This window comes from Doryrhamphus excisus, linkage group LG5 (genome assembly GCF_037039965.1).
Source record: "Doryrhamphus excisus strain RoL-2023G ecotype Guam linkage group LG5, RoL_Dexc_Guam_v1.1, whole genome shotgun sequence".
NCBI classification, from domain to species: domain Eukaryota; kingdom Metazoa; phylum Chordata; class Actinopteri; order Syngnathiformes; family Syngnathidae; genus Doryrhamphus; species Doryrhamphus excisus.
Window position 1 is genome coordinate 23,909,161 of NC_136361.1, and position 17,516 is coordinate 23,926,676.

Consider the following 17,516-nt stretch of genomic DNA (forward strand, 5'->3'; position numbering starts at 1 on the left):
AACAGGGTCCAGAGTACTTCCTTATATATGTATTTCCTTGGTTTCAGCTCCAATAAAACGACAGCTGAAGCACCCAACTGATGGATTGACTTCCATTGTGCTGGCAGCTGGAAATGATTTACACTCAGCAGAGCGAAACAATTGATCGAACAGCGCCCTCCTCTGGGAGTCGCTGGTATTACAGGACATACTCGCGAGTGAAGTTAATTTTATTGTGCAATTTGACACACATTTTTTTTACAATCCAATCACGTCATTGGCAGTAGTGAAGCTATTTTTACAGGTGACAAACGGTTCTGCTTTGTTTTACTCCACACGTACTAAGTACTACAGTACTCATTTTTAGTATAGTAGTAGTGGTTTTTAAGGGTAGTTGACGCATGCGCACCAGAGCAAGCACGCCTCGAGTTCGCGTTTGAGCTCCCACGCAGTCACACAGTCTGACGCGGTCTTCAAACGTAATTGTGCCCTGACCACATTAACAGCAGTACAAGTCCAACACCGGACACTGGATGGAGTTCCAACTCACGCATGTCGCTAGGCCGTTCATCCTGGGAAGGACACCACACTTCCTGGCGTTTCAAGAACGCGAGTTGCATTCAGGGACAATCAGAACATCACACAAACGGCTTTATCACGCGTGTGTGTATAAAATAATTAACAGAACGATAAGGAAAAACAAGATAAGGACATTTCCCCTTCGAGGTACTAATATCTTATCAATAGGCATATCTTATTTTATCATATCTTAAGTGGATATTCTTATCACTCACTTTATAACTTTTAATTTACAAATTTCCCCACTGAGGGACGAATAAAGGCATATCTTAATTTGGATATACACTTTGCTACATTTAAGCACAGTGGAAAATACACTGAAAAAAATATTTCATATGCAGAGAACTGTTGGCTGGAATCTCAATTGCATTTACAGAAAAAAAATGCTGTAATTTGTTTACCCTGTGTTTGAAGTATATGTTTAATCTGGCTATCGCTTCAAACCACTGTAGCCTGTTTGGCATGGCCCTCAAGTGTCAAGATAATCACCCAAATATCATACAGGAGCTTGCATTCTCCCTCATGAAGGGTTGGGGCAGGCGGGAGCTCCAGGTGCTTGTCACTGCCATCCTTCTATAGACAGCTGCAGGTCGAATGCATTGAATATATTTTTATGCTATGCTGAATAAATATGACTGCAAATATGGACGATTAAATAGATCCAAGCTCAGCAAAAAAAGATCAGAACTTTTCCCGGAGAAGGGTGCGTGTACTTTAGGTACAAAGAACAAGACCACAAATCCTTTGCAGTTAAAATGAATGTGAAAAAGAATTTAAAAACTACATTTTCAGCCAATGCCTCACCAGCCATGAAACACCGTACCTCATGGTCATAACAGCTTACAGGCAACTCCGTATCACCTTTGTATACCCCCCCCCCATTCTTGTGAGGCCCCAACATGCAGAACAAGTACTAACACACATCACAATAAAGTGGCATTTAAAATGTTTATTAAAAAAATAGAAAAACTTAAGACTTAAAAAAAGAGAATACATCTATAGCTCAGTCATTTACACTTCCTTACATAGATACGAGCTGGGGATTTGGTTTGGTGTCTAAAGATGTAACCACTCATTGATTATCTTGAAGAGCTTAACAAAAACCTGCTTTTCAGTATCAAGTCTGATTCATCAGTTTGGATGGACTAAATGCTGAAACGACTTCACAAACGTTTGTTTGGCTTTTAAACCTCCAACATTGGACATGTACATGACATAGACCTAGCCATCAGATGGATTCCTTGACATACTTGAAATATAAAAAGGAAAAAGCAAGTGATGGATGGATGCCATGTCGACTGACACGTCATGATGCTCATGACAACAAGAAACTACAGTACACATGAAAGATTCAGGCTGTATGGGAGAATTTGGTCATTGGAGAAGGCAGTGGACCTTCTGCTTTCACACACAAAAAAAGCAGATATAAGGCAGAACATAAGCACTTGGCTGGTTAGAAGTAGCACCAAATATTTCTGAAATGACAATAGGAAAGGGTGCCAAAAAGTGATCTTTCCACAGTATGACGATATTTGGACTGGTGAAATTTATGTCATGACGGTCACATGATCATCACAATGTCATGATCATGTGACCGTAATTTCAACCGCAAAATGTCACAAGATTTTTCTGGCACATTTCTCATGTCGCTATACTACAGCTCCCCCTCAGTTGGAAAGTGGAACATTCCTTCAAGGCCCTTACAAATCCGTATATTGCACAGGTCAATGGGACTTGGGTAGGGGGGGGACAAAGTGGGTGTGGGGGGGCAAAATGCTAAAAGAAAAATACAAAAATGTGAAATAAATTAAATAAAAGCAACCTATTATTGCATTTGAATGCAACATAAATAAAGTGCCAATGTGAATGGAAAAAAAAAATCCCTCAGTGACAAACACAAGCAAACAAAATAAAGTTCGACACACAAAATTAACACTCAGTACATTCAAACAAGTCATCACAGTTTAAGCACTTGAGACAGGGTCTGTTTTTGTGCCATCACACCAAAAACATTGAGTCAGCGCTGTGCTGCATAGCTAGAAAGGTAGTGCGTCACTTCAGTCCAAAAGACTGGAGTCCAAGCTGTAAGAGCATGGCAAAAGGAATGATGCATTCATAGTAACAAATTAGTCAGGAGAAAAACAGATCCAAAAGGCCCAATAGGAGTTAAAACTTCATGAACCCATTCAGTACTATGGCACATGACTTTGCTTTCTGAGAGGATTTATGGGAGTGGCACAGGTAGAGACCCCCACCTCGGTTGGCAACTCCTCAAATAGTGCTGGTGTGCTTCATACGTGGGAGTGTTTCTGCGGGCCAACAAAGATGGCTGTATAAGCACAGTTGAGACGTTAAAAGGCAGTCGTCCTTCCCCTGCGTACCGTGGCCTTGTGCTTGTAGTACAGAAGCACAGATGGAGCACTGGTCACTTGAACAATGGAGACAATGTGAAATGTCTTCCAGGGTGAGCGTGTGTTCCAAGACAGTTTGACAGCCAGACAAGAGCCTCAAAGCGCAGTAGAGTGTCGAGTGGTACAGTGTCGGTCCTTCATCTGCTCTGATTCAGAGCCGGGAGATTGTCCCTCTTCCTGCGTCGCCAGGTGTTGCGGTTATATTCCTGCTGGTTCCTCAAGCCTGGCGCTGTATTGTGGCCCTGAGGAACGACCCGCCGCTGGGGACTGAAGCTACCTTGAGAGTGACTTTGGCCACGCGGCCCACTGCCTTGGTTGTGCTTGAAGCCAAATTTGTGAGGCTCAAAGGGGCCTTGGGAGTCAGGTCGCACAGCATACGTGTGCTGGTGCTGCCCTCCCATCCGGGGGCGGTGGAGCTGGTGGAGGGGGCTGAGAATGGGGCTTGTGGCGTTTGAGTGCTGGGAGACGGAGGCTTGTGTCAAGTTCCGGTGCACCACGTCGACAGATGGCGGATATTCATGGTAGAACTGGCAATCAGACAGAACGGGTACGGTTAGCGTTTAGGTTCATTTCACCGGTTGCAAAACAAGGGGAACAATGCGTCTTATTCGCTTACACAAAGTTTGATACGTTTCAGGAAAAGACCAACCTGGGGTGCAGCGTGGATGAAGCCTGTTGGATGTGTAGCCATGTGCATTAAGGAATGGACTGATGCCAGGTTGAGGGAGTGAAGATGGATGGCATCGTGGCTGCTTAGAGGAGGATCAGACTCCTGGGGGGGGGGGATTAAACATTGAAACAATGAGGTAAATATTTTAAGACAAACCCATCAGCTGGCCTTACAATGTCACTTCCAGAGGAGGACGAGGAGTTCGAGCAGGGAGATGATGACGAGGATGAATGGTGCTGTGGGCTGTTGAGGAAGACTGGAGATGGAGAGGGGGAGTCCGCACTGAGGGGGGAGGAAGTGTCTCGCTGGTCCTCCACTGAAACTAGCATCAGCCTGGCAAAGTCCTGCTCACAGGTCTGTACATCTGGGAGCCAACAGAACACTGCTCAGGCAACATTCTCAACTATTGGCCAGAATACCGCCAAGTGCTCAAAGTGATCCCTGCATACTTGCTACCCAACAATCAACACTTTTTGGTGCAAAATATTTTTACGTGTTATGTTTCTTGAAAAATTGCCCATTGTCTTCCACTTAAACTTGACAGTTTTTTTCCTACAAGACCAAATACTAACTACACACCATGATTCTCACGGTTGGCATACTGCTTGGCTCCCCACTTCTTAATGGTCCAGTCTCTGTAGGCCAGCACCTCTGGGAAAACCTTGATAATGCGCCCCAAAGTACTGCAAGAGAGTGGATATTGTTCATCTTTAGTACACACACTAAAGATGCATGCAAGTTCAAATGGACGCCCACCTTTCGTACTCCTTGTTGGGGTATGCCCGGGCAAGAGGAGACACACCATGACTGAGCACCATGTAAGCAAAGTCAAACACCTGCTTGACTTTCAAGACACCGTATGAACTTCGGCCCACATCGTTACCTGTGCACAATAACCAACCAGCAACTCTACTGCTCAGTCTCATGTGATGAAAAGAGAAAACAACAAAAAAAAATATCCTAAAACCAGTCCTGACCTGGCTGAATTGGGTCTTCAATACAAAGCATGGATGGCCGGTTCCCGTTCCCCATGGCTTTGAGCATCTCCTCCTTAGACAGGTACGCCCCACCGGTCACTCGGATGCCCGTCTTCATGTAGTTGAAATCGCGACCGTACAGCTCGAAAAACTCAATCAGAAGAATGCCCAAGTTGATGTTGGTGCGCCGCGTGTCGATGCGGGGGTGCAGCTGATGGACAGAACAAGGAAAGCTCACGGTAGCTTCATGACAAACATCAACCTCGTTTACTTTCTACCGCTTATCCTGGTCAGGTTGAACCATATATATATATATATATATATATATATATATATATATTAACAACCAACACGTGCAACCATGCATTTCAAGGTTTACATTTAAACCACAAGACCACACACTGGGCACTTCCACAATCTAATTCGATTCAATACATGAACCTCGTGTCACGTGTACCTGCAGGAAACTGATGGCCATCAGTATGAGACTGTAGGAACTGATGCCTCCGGTAAAGACTTCATTCAGATCCCTCTGGAGTAGGAACTGCTTCAGAACGAAGATCAGTGGTGGAAGAACAGTGTATTTCTACAAAAAAATAAAAAATATATTGACTCCCGCTGCACAAAATCCTTGAAATTTCCACAAACGCGTCGAGCAACGCACACGGTGCTGTAATATTTACTGCACGTTACTTCCCAGACGCTTTGTGTTCACAAAAAAAAATAATCCAAATTGGGCATCACACCCTGCAGTGTGAAGGTAGCCATAGTCACTCCCACATGTGCTGGGCCTTCCCTTCCTCGAGGCATCCTGGTTGACCACGGCCATGACAAAAAGAAGTGGTGACTCTTACCTTAAGGTAGCTCTTAATGAACTGCGCTGCTTTGACGGCAGTCTCCACATTGAAGCTGATGTCAACTTTGACCTCTGTTTCATGGTCAGTCAGCTTGATAATGGGCACCTGGGGGGACGCCTTCGACAATCAATGCATATTCACAATAATCACCCCCCCCCAAAAGGATAAAAATCCCATGGAGGTCCGAGTGACTCACAGTAGCTTTGTCAAGGACTTTGATGGGATGTGGGCCTGACACGTTGTGTCTCTTCAGTGCTTGTTCCAGTTCCTGCAGTGGTGGATGGTCCCACTTTCCAAACACCACCAGGTCAATGTCACTGACAACACAAGCAAGATGTCATTTAGCTCAATTTTTTTTTTTTACAGAATCAAGACTATGTAAACTTCACAATGACCCCAACTACAGCTTCAGCACTTCACAAATAGGTGAACAGATTAAGCTGGACGCAACACAAACCTCAACAGAAATGGACATTTTGGAGTCACAACCATTAGAAAACGTTTCCCTACTTAATAGCATGCATGCATTGTAGGAGTACGAAAAACGAGTTGTACAGACAAAAGCAGGCATTACCTGGTTGGAAGATAGAGTCCCGTACTGAAGCTGCCAAATATCTCCACCTACAGAACACATTCACACAATACTTACTGTACAGTTCTAATATGCACCCTTAGCAATATGGAGGAGGGTTGTTGGGGGGGGTGGGCAAATGCTGCTACAAGACAGTGTATTCCACAACCATCACACTCTTACTGGTAATAGCAAATCCAAAGACACAGGAGATATTTTTACATCAGCGCTGACTGGTGTGTGGGTTGACTTACATTATAATGGGGCGACAAGAAGCCAGTGAAACATTTGCACATCCTACCCAGTTGGTGCGAATTACCATGCTCAAGAGCAGGAAATATTAACTTTATTGCAAGTGTCATGTTATTCATGTGCCCCAAACACAATGCGAGGGTGAGGGATTAACCTAGTGGATATTAGTATGCCAATTTATTGAATAGATAAGAGCATGAAAGGAACATGTTACTCTGAAACCTTCTAAAAACTACTGAATGATTGGCCATTTGTCTATATGCTATCTGTCTGGTGATTGACTGGTGACCAGCAGGTCTCGGCTCCAGGACAAGCAGTATAGTATCATTGATGAATGAACGGATAAAGATACAACACGTGTGATCCAGGACATCATCTGTTGGTGGCACAACTAAGAAATGAGATGATCCAAGACTCATCCGTTGCAGTGAAACTCATAAAAACCTTGCACGAGCTCACCCGAGCTGTAGGCCAGAGTTCCGTGATGACGGTCTCGATCCGTTTCACAACATCTCTGCGCATGGCCTCCTCTTCGGGACGCGGTGACATGAAGTTGAAAAAGTCCACTATCTCTTCGTGGAGACTGCATGGTAGCAAAGGAGCATGTTTAATATACAGTAGAGATATGGAGATAGTGTATTAAGCCCATACTTGGGAGTTGTTGAAAACAAAACATGACTGCAATTGGCATTCACAGGACATCCATTCCACACACCTGCATGATTTAATGAGATCCTGCCTGAAGAAGAGCTGCATATGCACTATACAAAAAAAGTACTCTGCCCTTGCAAGGAAATGTTTTGAGGGCATTGAGCTGCTATAGGAGTATCCATGTAGTTTATAGTTGTGAATATTTAGCAATTTCTAATATTCCTCCAATGTGTTAATACATATGACAGTGGAAATGATTAGCCTTCTAATGATGGTGCAGGTGTAGCTAATATTGCGGACGGTGAGTGCATAAAAGATGCATGTTAAGCAAATAAAGTATCGAGGGATCCTGTGAGTCCCCCACCTACCCATTGACACCTGGGCTGTAGCGCCTGGTCTTCCACAGGCTGCAAGAGTCTGCGCGGTGTCCGCTGCATCCGTGGGCCAGCAGCGGGTTGACACCGTGGAACGTGTTGGCACGGTTCAAACACCTCCTGCGGCCCGACGACTGGTAATGGTGCTGCTTATTCCCGTGCTGGTTCTTCATCCTGGCGGGGGTGTGGCCGCCAGATTGTTGCGTGCTGCGACAATGTTGGGGAGCAGCGTGGAGCGGCGGAGGGGGGTGTTGCCGCCTCACGTTCTCGTTCAGCTCGTGTTCGCCGTAGTGTAAAAACCGGCCGGCCTCTTCGGCGACGTTTAAATTGTCTATTTGGAGAGAGGAGCCGGAAGGAGACGAGCTCTCGGCCTCCGAGTCCAGAGAGGACGACGACGGCGACAAGGAACCCTTCCTCCGGGCGCTCCCCCTCTCTCCACCGCCGCCGCCGTCTCGCTTCGACAGTTTCCCGAACACGGCACCGAGCGGCGCCTCCACACTTTCACGGCACTCGCTGTTGGAGTCGGTTGGGATAACGTTTAATGTTACGTGGCTGCGTTGGTACTGGATGTGGTTGTCGATGGCGGAATTTGCGGCGAATCCCTGAGACGTTTCCCAAATGTGCATCCATAGGGAATTGGCAGGTCCCTTCTGCTCTGGTTGGATCCAAGCGGTCCTGGGATCCATTGGACTCGAGTTTGACCGACAACCTCTCAGCGGCAAAATTGGCGAGCAAGAATGCAAATGGAAGACTTTTCACTTGAGCAAACAAATGATTTCCTACCGCTCTGGTTTACTTGTTATCCTCGAAGTGCTTCATGTCCGGAAACTGGTGTGGTTTTTTAAAACACGGCTTTCCCAACTCCGCTCCCCATGTAAGCCAGCAAAAATGGCGCACCCAGCAGCACTCTCCGCTGTCTGCGCATGTGTGGGGGATTTAAATCTTTGAAAACACACCCCCTCCACACCGTGAGGGCCGTCAAGCCAACGGCATTCACCGTTACCGGAAGTTAGGTCACGTTGGTCGCTTGAAATCTTTGGCGGTATCCGCGATGCATTTTACAAACAAATATACAAATACATTCACACAAAATGGTTGACGCATTTAATGTATGTCTACGGCGCATAATATGTTCCAAACCGTTTTGTTTGGAACAAAAATGTGATGCATATTATAAATCTTTGGGAAAGTATAGTCCAAAAAAGTACAAAAACTCTTGCTGTACTCCACATTTTTTGTGGCTAAATTACTGGTGTAATAATTAGAACTACAGTCGTGTTTAGATATCAGTACCCATTTAACACAACATTTTAATCCATCAGCTTCAGGTAGGACAGATATTGGAGTTGGAACATATTGCAAAACAAGGACACTACAAGGCAGAGATTATGTTCAATATGTAGAAATTTTAATAGTAAAAGTAAATATTCTCTGAAACAGTGCAAACATTTAGTATGGGGTGGTCTTGTTTTTCTTTGACGGAGACACAATTTATATGTACAAGCTACATTTGCAACAACACCCCAGTCGAACCAAAACATAACCATTACCCGTATTTAAAAATATTACCAGAGCATAACATAATGGCTGTATGTACATTTATTTGCAACAGAGAGTGAAGAGTTAAAATAGTTTAGCCAAAATAATTATAAAAATGATTACGCATTTGCCATTTCAATTTCTTCATTCCCCCCCAAAGTAGACATAATACATTTTTAAATCAACAAAATCAGTGTACAACTTCTCAAAATAGCTCTTAGGAGGTCTTGAGTGAGTAAACTGGCACAGTAAGGGTCAGTTCGCAAGTGCTTTTTTCTAGCTCCCCCAGAGGTGCCATTGAAGAGTTACTACGTAGCTTAAATGGCCTCTTCCAACAGAAGCTGTTTGAAATAGGCAGTAGTGGAAATCGTATTTTGGAGAGGTGCAACACACTTGCACTTCCTGAAGCATGCATCACTTGTTGTTGGCTCGCCTGCAGACCGAGGCCAGCTGGTTCATGCTGCTGGTGACAGCAGAGGGAACGCTCTGTGATGCTTCTCTTCGCCACTCTGCAAGCGCTTCCAGGGCTTCTTTGGGGTTGCATGGAGACAGGTCATGGATGCAGTACACGGCTGCTAACTGCACCGGCCAGGGCACACCTGGACAGTACAAACATTGTCAAATCACCCATACGGCTTTAACAGATAATACTGTCTCCATTACATACCTTCAATCTGGCCGTGCCTACCAAATGTATTGATGACATTGGCGATTGTTAACACTGAAGACATGCTCTTTTCTTTGATTCCCAGTTGGCCAAGGTGGCCTGTTTTGAAAAACCAAAAAGGCAATTAAAAATTCAGTTGTGCTCTCGTTCATAGAGGGAAAAAAAGGCAAATAGAAAATACATGAACAAAACCAACTGACCTATGAGCCGGAGGACAGTTGCCACAGTCACGTTTGAGATGGGCACTTGCTGGTCTCTGGACTGTGACACCCAAGTGTTCATTATTGGCCATAACTCTTTACTGTCGGTGCACAAAAAACATACATGACTTGTCATTTTATCATAAACAATCACAAAGAGAGTATAATTAAAGGGGACCTAATACTGTTCCACTTTTCTGGCCTATAAATGTTACAATGTTGTATTCTCATGCCAAAACATCAAATGATGAGCTTTGCGTGTCGTGAGCATGAAAAGTTTTGGATGGCTTCAAAGACTTCTTTAACAAAATGGAATACAATTTTAGCTTTTCAAAGTGTGTTTCGTACCTCAAGATATTATCATAGCTCCACTTCCATGACTTGTGTGCACAGAGGAGCTGCATAGTGAAGACGTGCTCCCAAGCCTCTGTTCCCAGGTCTTCACCGTATCGACTGTTTTTCATGAAGGACAACGTTGAACTTGAGCGCATCTCAGACAGCGTCCTGGCAATTAGCACGTCAATGTCACAAGGGGGACTCTGAATGGACAGAGGATATTTTGGTGTTAGTAATCTTGCAAGTGGAAAAACACACAGAAAGATCAGGAAGACAGTGACACAAAATAAAACTAAGCATTCTAATATTTTTAAAGGCATCTATGACTCTTCTGCAGGTACAGTCGACATGAATGACTGAAGCTTCCACTCTAACCTTTTCCCATCCAAGGTATGCTGAGAGGCACTTGGAGAGATCAGGGGTTGCTTTAAGTTTGGTGACTGTGTGTATGGCTTGGCAGAGGAAGCTGCTATGAGACAAAACACCGGGCCATGTTGTCACCATAAACAAAATCAGCTTGGAGCAATCCGGGAAATCTGCAAACAGGAAAGACAGGATATTAAAATGCATGGATCCAATTTAAAGTACAAGTGGTGCCAATTGTGGGCCAATGTTTCAAAGTGTATTTTTTATTAAAGCGAATGTTGGTCTTTTGCGTCAGTATTCATGTGTGTGTATGTGAAATACATTCAGCCTGAAAGTGAACAGAGCACCTGAAGAGACAATATCTCAACAATTTGGTATCATCAGATGGCATCCAAAATATTGCAAACAAAAATATGACGAATACCACAAACCTTCTAGTAGCAAGCTGTAAGCCAGGATATGAGCCTTTTCAAAGTCTGTCTTCTGTCGACAGATGGCCGTGTAGACTCTGCAGAGGGCCTGCATATATTTTTTGCACAGGTCACTCTTCTCTGTCTTGAGTTTGTTCAAGATGGCCGACATCATATCATCTGCCTTCAGGTGAGAAGAAAACACACACGTACCAATAAGTTCACATGGACACGGAGTGTAGTAATTTACCCTGCAGAGTACAGTATATAGTTTACATACCATTTTCCATTTAATACCACAAGGATGTAGAATAGTTATGTTTCCAACAACAAGAACATAGCTGAAAACGAGCTTTGTCTATGACAGGCTTCTCAAACTACTTGAGTGGACTGATGCCGGCTCCCTGCATGCCAAAAGAGAATGAACAAAGTTGCTGTTTATCATCCTCCACTTACAATATATAAAATATGCCTTGTGCATGGGAGGTCTACATGTCACAGTGTGATGGTCATGGTTATTTCTTTTATGGCACTGTGATTCAAACTGTGATGTTGAGTAATGGCTCCTTGACGTTTCTGATGATGTCTTGCAGGCTGTTTTGTGTTTCTGTGAATGAAGACGTATCCTTTGTGTTTTGTGAGTGGGAGATACATACAGTATATGACGTTGGAACTGCACTGCTGCTGACGTGTTCAGGTCAGAATAAACTCATAAAAGAGCATATATATATATATATATATATATATATATAATACAGAGTATATGTCAGTGTTTCCTCTACTATTCCATTGGGGGGGCATGTTAAATACGGCACAGGACCGTTTTGGTTTTGACCGAGTGTTTTTCCTGATATCAAAACAAAACAGCAAACAGGCATACTAACCAAGCTCTTGTGACAAATCTCTGAGACGACTTCCTTCTCCTCTTCTCTCAGGATAGGTTTTTGAGGCAGTTTACGAACAAACAGGTAGCTCTGGAGTACAGGCATCAGATCAAAGACCTGGTGTTCAATTCTCTTCAAAAAGCAGACAATAGTATTTTCCTCAACAGGTTCTTCATCCTCGATTGATGGATCGTTTTTCGTATTTTCAATTTGACTGAGCTTTGGAGTCTGAGGCGATTTGGACTCTTCTCCACTGTTGGTCGGGAAGGGAGGCTCCGCTTTGTGGATGTCATCTGGAGAGCTGCTGTCCATCCGGGGAAACTTGCTGTTTTTAGGCTGGGGCAAGTCATTGGCAGGTCGTTTTTCTCCCCTCATCTCAGCCTTGATGAAAACAGTTGACGCCAAAGAGATGCTTTTAAAACTCGATGTCTGACTGTCAGTCGTTTGGGGTGAGGCTCTGCTTTCTGAAGAACTGATGCCGAGATTCCCCCTAAGAATGCTCAGCGTGCGGGCACGTGCAGAGAGTTCTGGGTACATGCTATCCAGAATCCTCATTGAACTTTCCTGAGATGGACAGGCGGCTGCAGAAGGTGAGGAAGTGACTGCAGCGGGCAGGCGACCTGGGACAGGCACAGCATGTTTTGGGGTGGCAGAGCCAAACTGAAGAGGTGAGGAGGGGACTTCATTAGTGGGAACGGGACTGCCGAGAGGTGACGATGACCTCACATTCGGATTATTGGGAGTCACAGGAGTCTGAACGGGAGAGGTAGGAGAAGCTAGTCTACCCACTGGGGAGGGAAATGAAAGCTTTTCGATGGCTTGCCGTGGACTGATTGGTTTTCCTGCTTTTGGAGGCGTCATCAAAGGGGTGATGACAGGAGGGAGCGGAGGACCCATTTCTGTGCGAACTTGGCCGATGGACTCAGATGACTCGGATGTCACCGAGCCAGCTGTGGAGGCCCCTCCTATGATTATGCCATGATGTGGTTCATCCAGCACTTCAGTAGACTGGTCAGATTTATCCTGTCCATTCACTTCTGTAGCAGTCAGTTTAATAGTGCCGACTGCTTGACCATCACATGAAATGTCTTGAGTTGAGTCTTTGACCGCAAGCACGTCCTCCTCTAAAGCCGCTGATGCCTGTGCGGGTTGTTTGCTGTTTGAAAGGTGTTTGTCATTTCCACTGAGGTGAATTTCTTGTGGTTTTAGTTTAGCTGCACAATCCTTGTTTGCATGAGGTTTCAGATGAGAAAGACTCAACTGACTGCATAGCAAATGTGTATTTTCTTTGGAAGTGTTAGAGTTGAATGTTGTGTCTGGAAGACAAATCCCAAGATCAGATTTTTTGTGTTTTTCATGCAATGCATCTTCCGGCATTGGAGTTGCTATAACACAAGGTATATGGCACACATTGCTTCTATCTGTATTATTAATACTCGACATTGGAGGTGACAATGTAATGCTACTCGGATCGCTGGGAGGAATCGTTCCCTTACCTCCGACAGTCTCCTGTGCTTCTTCCTCCATTTTGTCAGCAAAAGAGACTGCCTTCTTTTCTTCTCCGCCGACACGTTCTGTACTGGCGACATTACCGCTGGTGTCACAGGCTGATATACAACGTTTGTCTTGTCGCATTTCTACGTCTTCTCCTTGGTGCTCTGCATTCTCCTGGCAATTTAAGACTCTGCCATCCTGAGCTCCTTGTGCAACACAGCCTGAGTCCTGATTGTTATTCTTACTTTCAGATGCATGTTCCTTACTGGAATTATCTGTGGTCTGCCCGGAGTTGATCAAAGTAATTGACTGCACATCCATTTCTTCCTCCTTGACCACCAAGTTAATTGCTTTGGGAGAATCCTCACAAACATTGGCTTGGATTTTGCTGATGTTCACCTTGCTAATAACTGTCGACTCACCATTGTCTACTTTGTCTTCTTCTCGTGAATCTGTAGCGTTACAGTGGACGCTTTCTTGGATGATACCTTCCGCACAGCTTGACTCCTTTCCAACCATGCTTGATGGGGCATTCTGAACCAGAACTGCGGTTTCTGATGAAGAGAAGAATACCGACTGCTCCAAAGTACTCTGCATGTTCTCACCCTCCGCATTGAGCCTTTCATCTTTCAGCTCTGTGTTAATATGTTCACTGGAACAGCATTCCATTTCATGTGTTGTGACATCACATAAGCCTACACTTTCCTTAACTATTGGTGAAGGAGGTTTTACGGTTGAAAGGACCAAGTCCACTTCATTAAGGTGAAAGCTGTGTTCGCCGAGTGGGACACTCTTGGGTGTTTCTCTGTGCTCAGTCTCCATAAGCTCTGCTCCTTTTTCCTGCAAGAAACAAAACAAGAAAACTTATTGAATCATGTGAGTAAAACTGTGAAATGTTGTCACTGTATAATATTCGACATCCTTACAGTGTCTGATAGTGGAGATAGGCAAGGACGCAACGGCTTAAACCATTCCAATATCTCATATGGACTGGAGGTGTCACAAGGCTCCTTTGGTTTGTCTTCCCGGGAGAAGTGCTTGTTGGTTGTTGGACTGGGTTTTTGTTTTTGCTTTGTGCGCTTAGTTGGTTGTGGAGATGCTTCCTTGGTGGTCTTTGCACATGGAGAGGCTTTCAACTTTGTGTTAGTCATTTTGGTCTGGGTGGTGGATTTTTGGACTTCCCTGATGCTGTTGACAGGGAACTGGGATTCAACCTTCTGAGGAATGTGCGTGCTTTGGGGAGAAGTGCTCAATAATTGCTTGGCATTGGAGGTGAATTCTGAAAATCCAAGAGAAAAATAAGGATGCATTCAGAAAACACAACTTGGAAGTAGCCTGAAGCCAGTATCCTAAATAAAAGCAGTTGTAAAAGTCAATGGGTTTAACTTAGTGGACTCACCAAGTAAGTGCAAGACGTTTGCTGGTTGCTGGTGTTGGGGTTCTACACAAGCCCACAAATGTTGAAGAAGCATCTGAACCTTTACTGCAAAAAACACCAGAAAACATCCACTAAATATATTCACATTTGAAACTTCAAACTAAACTTAGTCATTTATAGTAATAGCTCACCTTTGTCAACTTTATGTTCCGGAGGTGGTGTTGCTTGAGTTGATGCACTCCTATATTCTGGAGGGGGGAAACACGTTATACAGTACATAGTACAACAAAATCCCAATTTTAAAAGTGCTTACCTTTCTTTCTTTCTTTCTCAAGTTTTAAAAGTCTTGCCTGGAATTATAACAACATGAAAGTGAAATTAATGAACAAATGGAATGACCCATAGCAACTTCCAATGAAGTCATTCAACATCAAAGACATTTTTAGTATCCCGAATGTCCGATGCCAACAATGTATTTACACGTCTTTTATTAATTTATACATTTTTATTATTACGATTGGTGAGGCCAAACTCTCCACTAATTTCACTTTTGAAAACGGCCACAAGGTGGCATAAGTGCATTTGATCAGAGCTTAGCAGAGATCAAGTAAATGTTCATTCATTCATTTTGATTGAAAGCGTTAACCATTCATAAAAGGGTACCTTACCTGGACGCCATCAATGTTTATTTCCAGCAGCCGCTTCTCTTTAGTAAGCTGGGTTATTTGATTATTCTTTTGAGAAAATGATTCTGAAAATGAGGGGAAATAGAGCTATTATAATAGAGCTACACCAATCTAAGGCATGTTTATGATCTATATAGACATAGAAAGGAAATCCAAACCTTCTAGCCGTGCAAGCTTATTTGTAAGGTTGTCCTTTCTGTTATAGAAAAAAAAACACACTAGCATAACATGTTTTTAGAGCAACTCAAAGGTTCATGAATAAAAACAGCCAAAACATTTGTTATCTGAAATAAACATTCATTTTCTATGCCGCTTAATTCTCACTAGGATCACGGGGATATGCTGGAGTCTACCCCATATGAATTTGGACGAGAAGCGGGGTACACCCTGGACTGGTCGCCAGTCAATCGTCGGGCAAAATAAAATATAAAAGCAAGTTTTGTTTTACCAGTAATTTCCATTTTCTTTGACGGCTTTGAAGACATGTACAATCAAAGCACATCAATCAAATAATGACTTTTTCTTACATGCTTGTCATCTTGGCATGAGCCTCTTTCAGTTGTTCCAGTTGATCAGCCTTTTCTTGGGATTTCTGCAAGGACAGCTGTGGAGTGCAGAAAGACTTTCATTTAGTCTTTGCCGGATACAGTAGGACACTAGGTAGTTACATTTCACTTACTCGTGCTGTCAGTAAATCATTTTCCAGCGTGGCCTTTTCCCTCTTCAGTCGGGCATTTTCAAGACACTGGCTTTCCATGCGCTCTACACATTTCAAACAAAGAAAGAATTCACAAATTGCCCTGTGTGTGCCTTCAAGTGTTAGTACTAAGTACCTTTAGTATCCTTTAGGTGGTTATCAAGGTTCAGTTTCCTGAGGGACAAGAAATATATTGATATAAATATAAATATATATAAAAATTAAGAGTATTAATACCTGCTGACGACTTACTCAGCCAGTGTATTATTGTTTTCCTGCTTCAACTTCTCAACTTCCTCAGACATTTGTTCATAGCCGTGAAGAATCCTCTGTAGTAATCAAAGTTGAATTATTACACTTTATAAAGTATTTTGCTTTGTATACTTAACATCCACATTTCTTAGACATGCTCAACATATTTAATTGCATCACACTGCTTTCAATGGTTATCTTCTATAGCTACATATATCTTTATTCTGACTGTTATGTAAAACGTCGTATTACTAACATTATTATTATTATTATATTACTATCATTCACAACTTTGGAGTGTATATCACAGGTTGGCCACATTAAGGAGATCTGGAGATCACATACCTTTTTTTCTTCCAACTCATCTTGCACAGATTCATAATCTTCGGTCCTTTTCTTCAAAGTAACCAATTGAATCTGAAGCTCCTCCAGTTGTTGTTTCAGCCGGATTGAGTCACTGAAGCAGACATGCCAAACGTGCGATTAATAAACAAGCATGTTAATATTACATACAAAGCATTGTTTTGTTTTGTATGCATTACTTGTACATTCTTACTGTGGCATAAAACATAAACAACGTTTAGTAAACAAATGACATGTCGGAAGTTGCATTAGGCAATACTCACTCCGAAACGATGATCTTTTGCTTGAGTGCCAGGAATGATGACACATATTCCGTCAAACTCTGTATAACAAAAATAACATAGATTAACAATCAATCGTTACACATGACAATTCATTTCCATCAGACAACGCGGGTAAGATAAGACAAGTAAAACAACGCCTGTAAATAAACTAGCAGAGTGTCCTTTCAGACCTGATGCAAAACCGAGCAATTTTGACAGTTTCCAGAAGTCGCGTCGGCAGCGATTGCAACAGTTTTGGGCTGGCTGTCTCCTGGCATCGTGGTCCTAAAAACAAACACCAATCTTACGACCTATAAGGTTTTATACAACGAATGGCAGCCATGTATAGGGATCATGACTGGCTGTGCAGATTCAAAACACATTTCGTGTACTCCACGTTGACCAAGGACCCAAGTTAGGACCCATCGGAAAAAACTTCCGGGATTGCCGGTCTCAATTGAATCACACTTTTGGCCCAACACTATTCCAAAAAATAAACATAATTCAAGCCCATAAAACGCAGTAACCTGTTCATAGTTAATCTGCTATGTAGGTATGATGTGGATATATTTTTGTCAGCGCGCAAATAATTTTGTTCAGGCATTCATTTAAGACTACTACTACTACGACATCTACTCCACTTCGAGTGTGCCCATTCAA

At 43.3% G+C, this 17,516-nt stretch overlaps 2 protein-coding genes across 2 annotated transcripts; both read right to left on the minus strand.

Annotated features, from left to right (window-relative positions):
* Positions 1-1,466: 1,466 nt before the first annotated feature.
* On the minus strand, positions 1,467-8,244 carry LOC131105056 (terminal nucleotidyltransferase 4A-like). Its single transcript, XM_058052769.2, has 12 exons — positions 7,316-8,244; positions 6,756-6,879; positions 6,048-6,094; positions 5,670-5,790; positions 5,471-5,578; positions 5,074-5,202; positions 4,617-4,827; positions 4,396-4,522; positions 4,219-4,322; positions 3,813-4,003; positions 3,619-3,741; positions 1,467-3,496 (listed from the first exon to the last, which is right to left on the minus strand). The coding sequence occupies exons 1-12, from the start codon at positions 8,005-8,007 to the stop codon at positions 3,107-3,109; spliced, it is 2,367 nt and encodes a 788-aa protein (XP_057908752.2). The 5' UTR covers positions 8,008-8,244; the 3' UTR covers positions 1,467-3,106.
* Positions 8,245-8,707: 463 nt separating this feature from the next.
* Positions 8,708-17,265, minus strand: ice1 (KIAA0947-like (H. sapiens)). The gene is made up of 20 exons (XM_058052765.2): positions 17,048-17,265; positions 16,857-16,915; positions 16,576-16,687; positions 16,231-16,307; positions 16,115-16,152; positions 15,961-16,043; positions 15,809-15,885; positions 15,440-15,477; positions 15,264-15,346; positions 14,909-14,945; positions 14,787-14,843; positions 14,617-14,700; positions 14,144-14,496; positions 11,724-14,057; positions 10,861-11,023; positions 10,439-10,599; positions 10,076-10,266; positions 9,728-9,828; positions 9,528-9,626; positions 8,708-9,459 (listed from the first exon to the last, which is right to left on the minus strand). Exons 1-20 carry the CDS (start codon positions 17,132-17,134, stop codon positions 9,275-9,277), a joined length of 4,419 nt encoding a protein of 1,472 aa, XP_057908748.2. The 5' UTR covers positions 17,135-17,265; the 3' UTR covers positions 8,708-9,274.
* Positions 17,266-17,516: the final 251 nt, after the last annotated feature.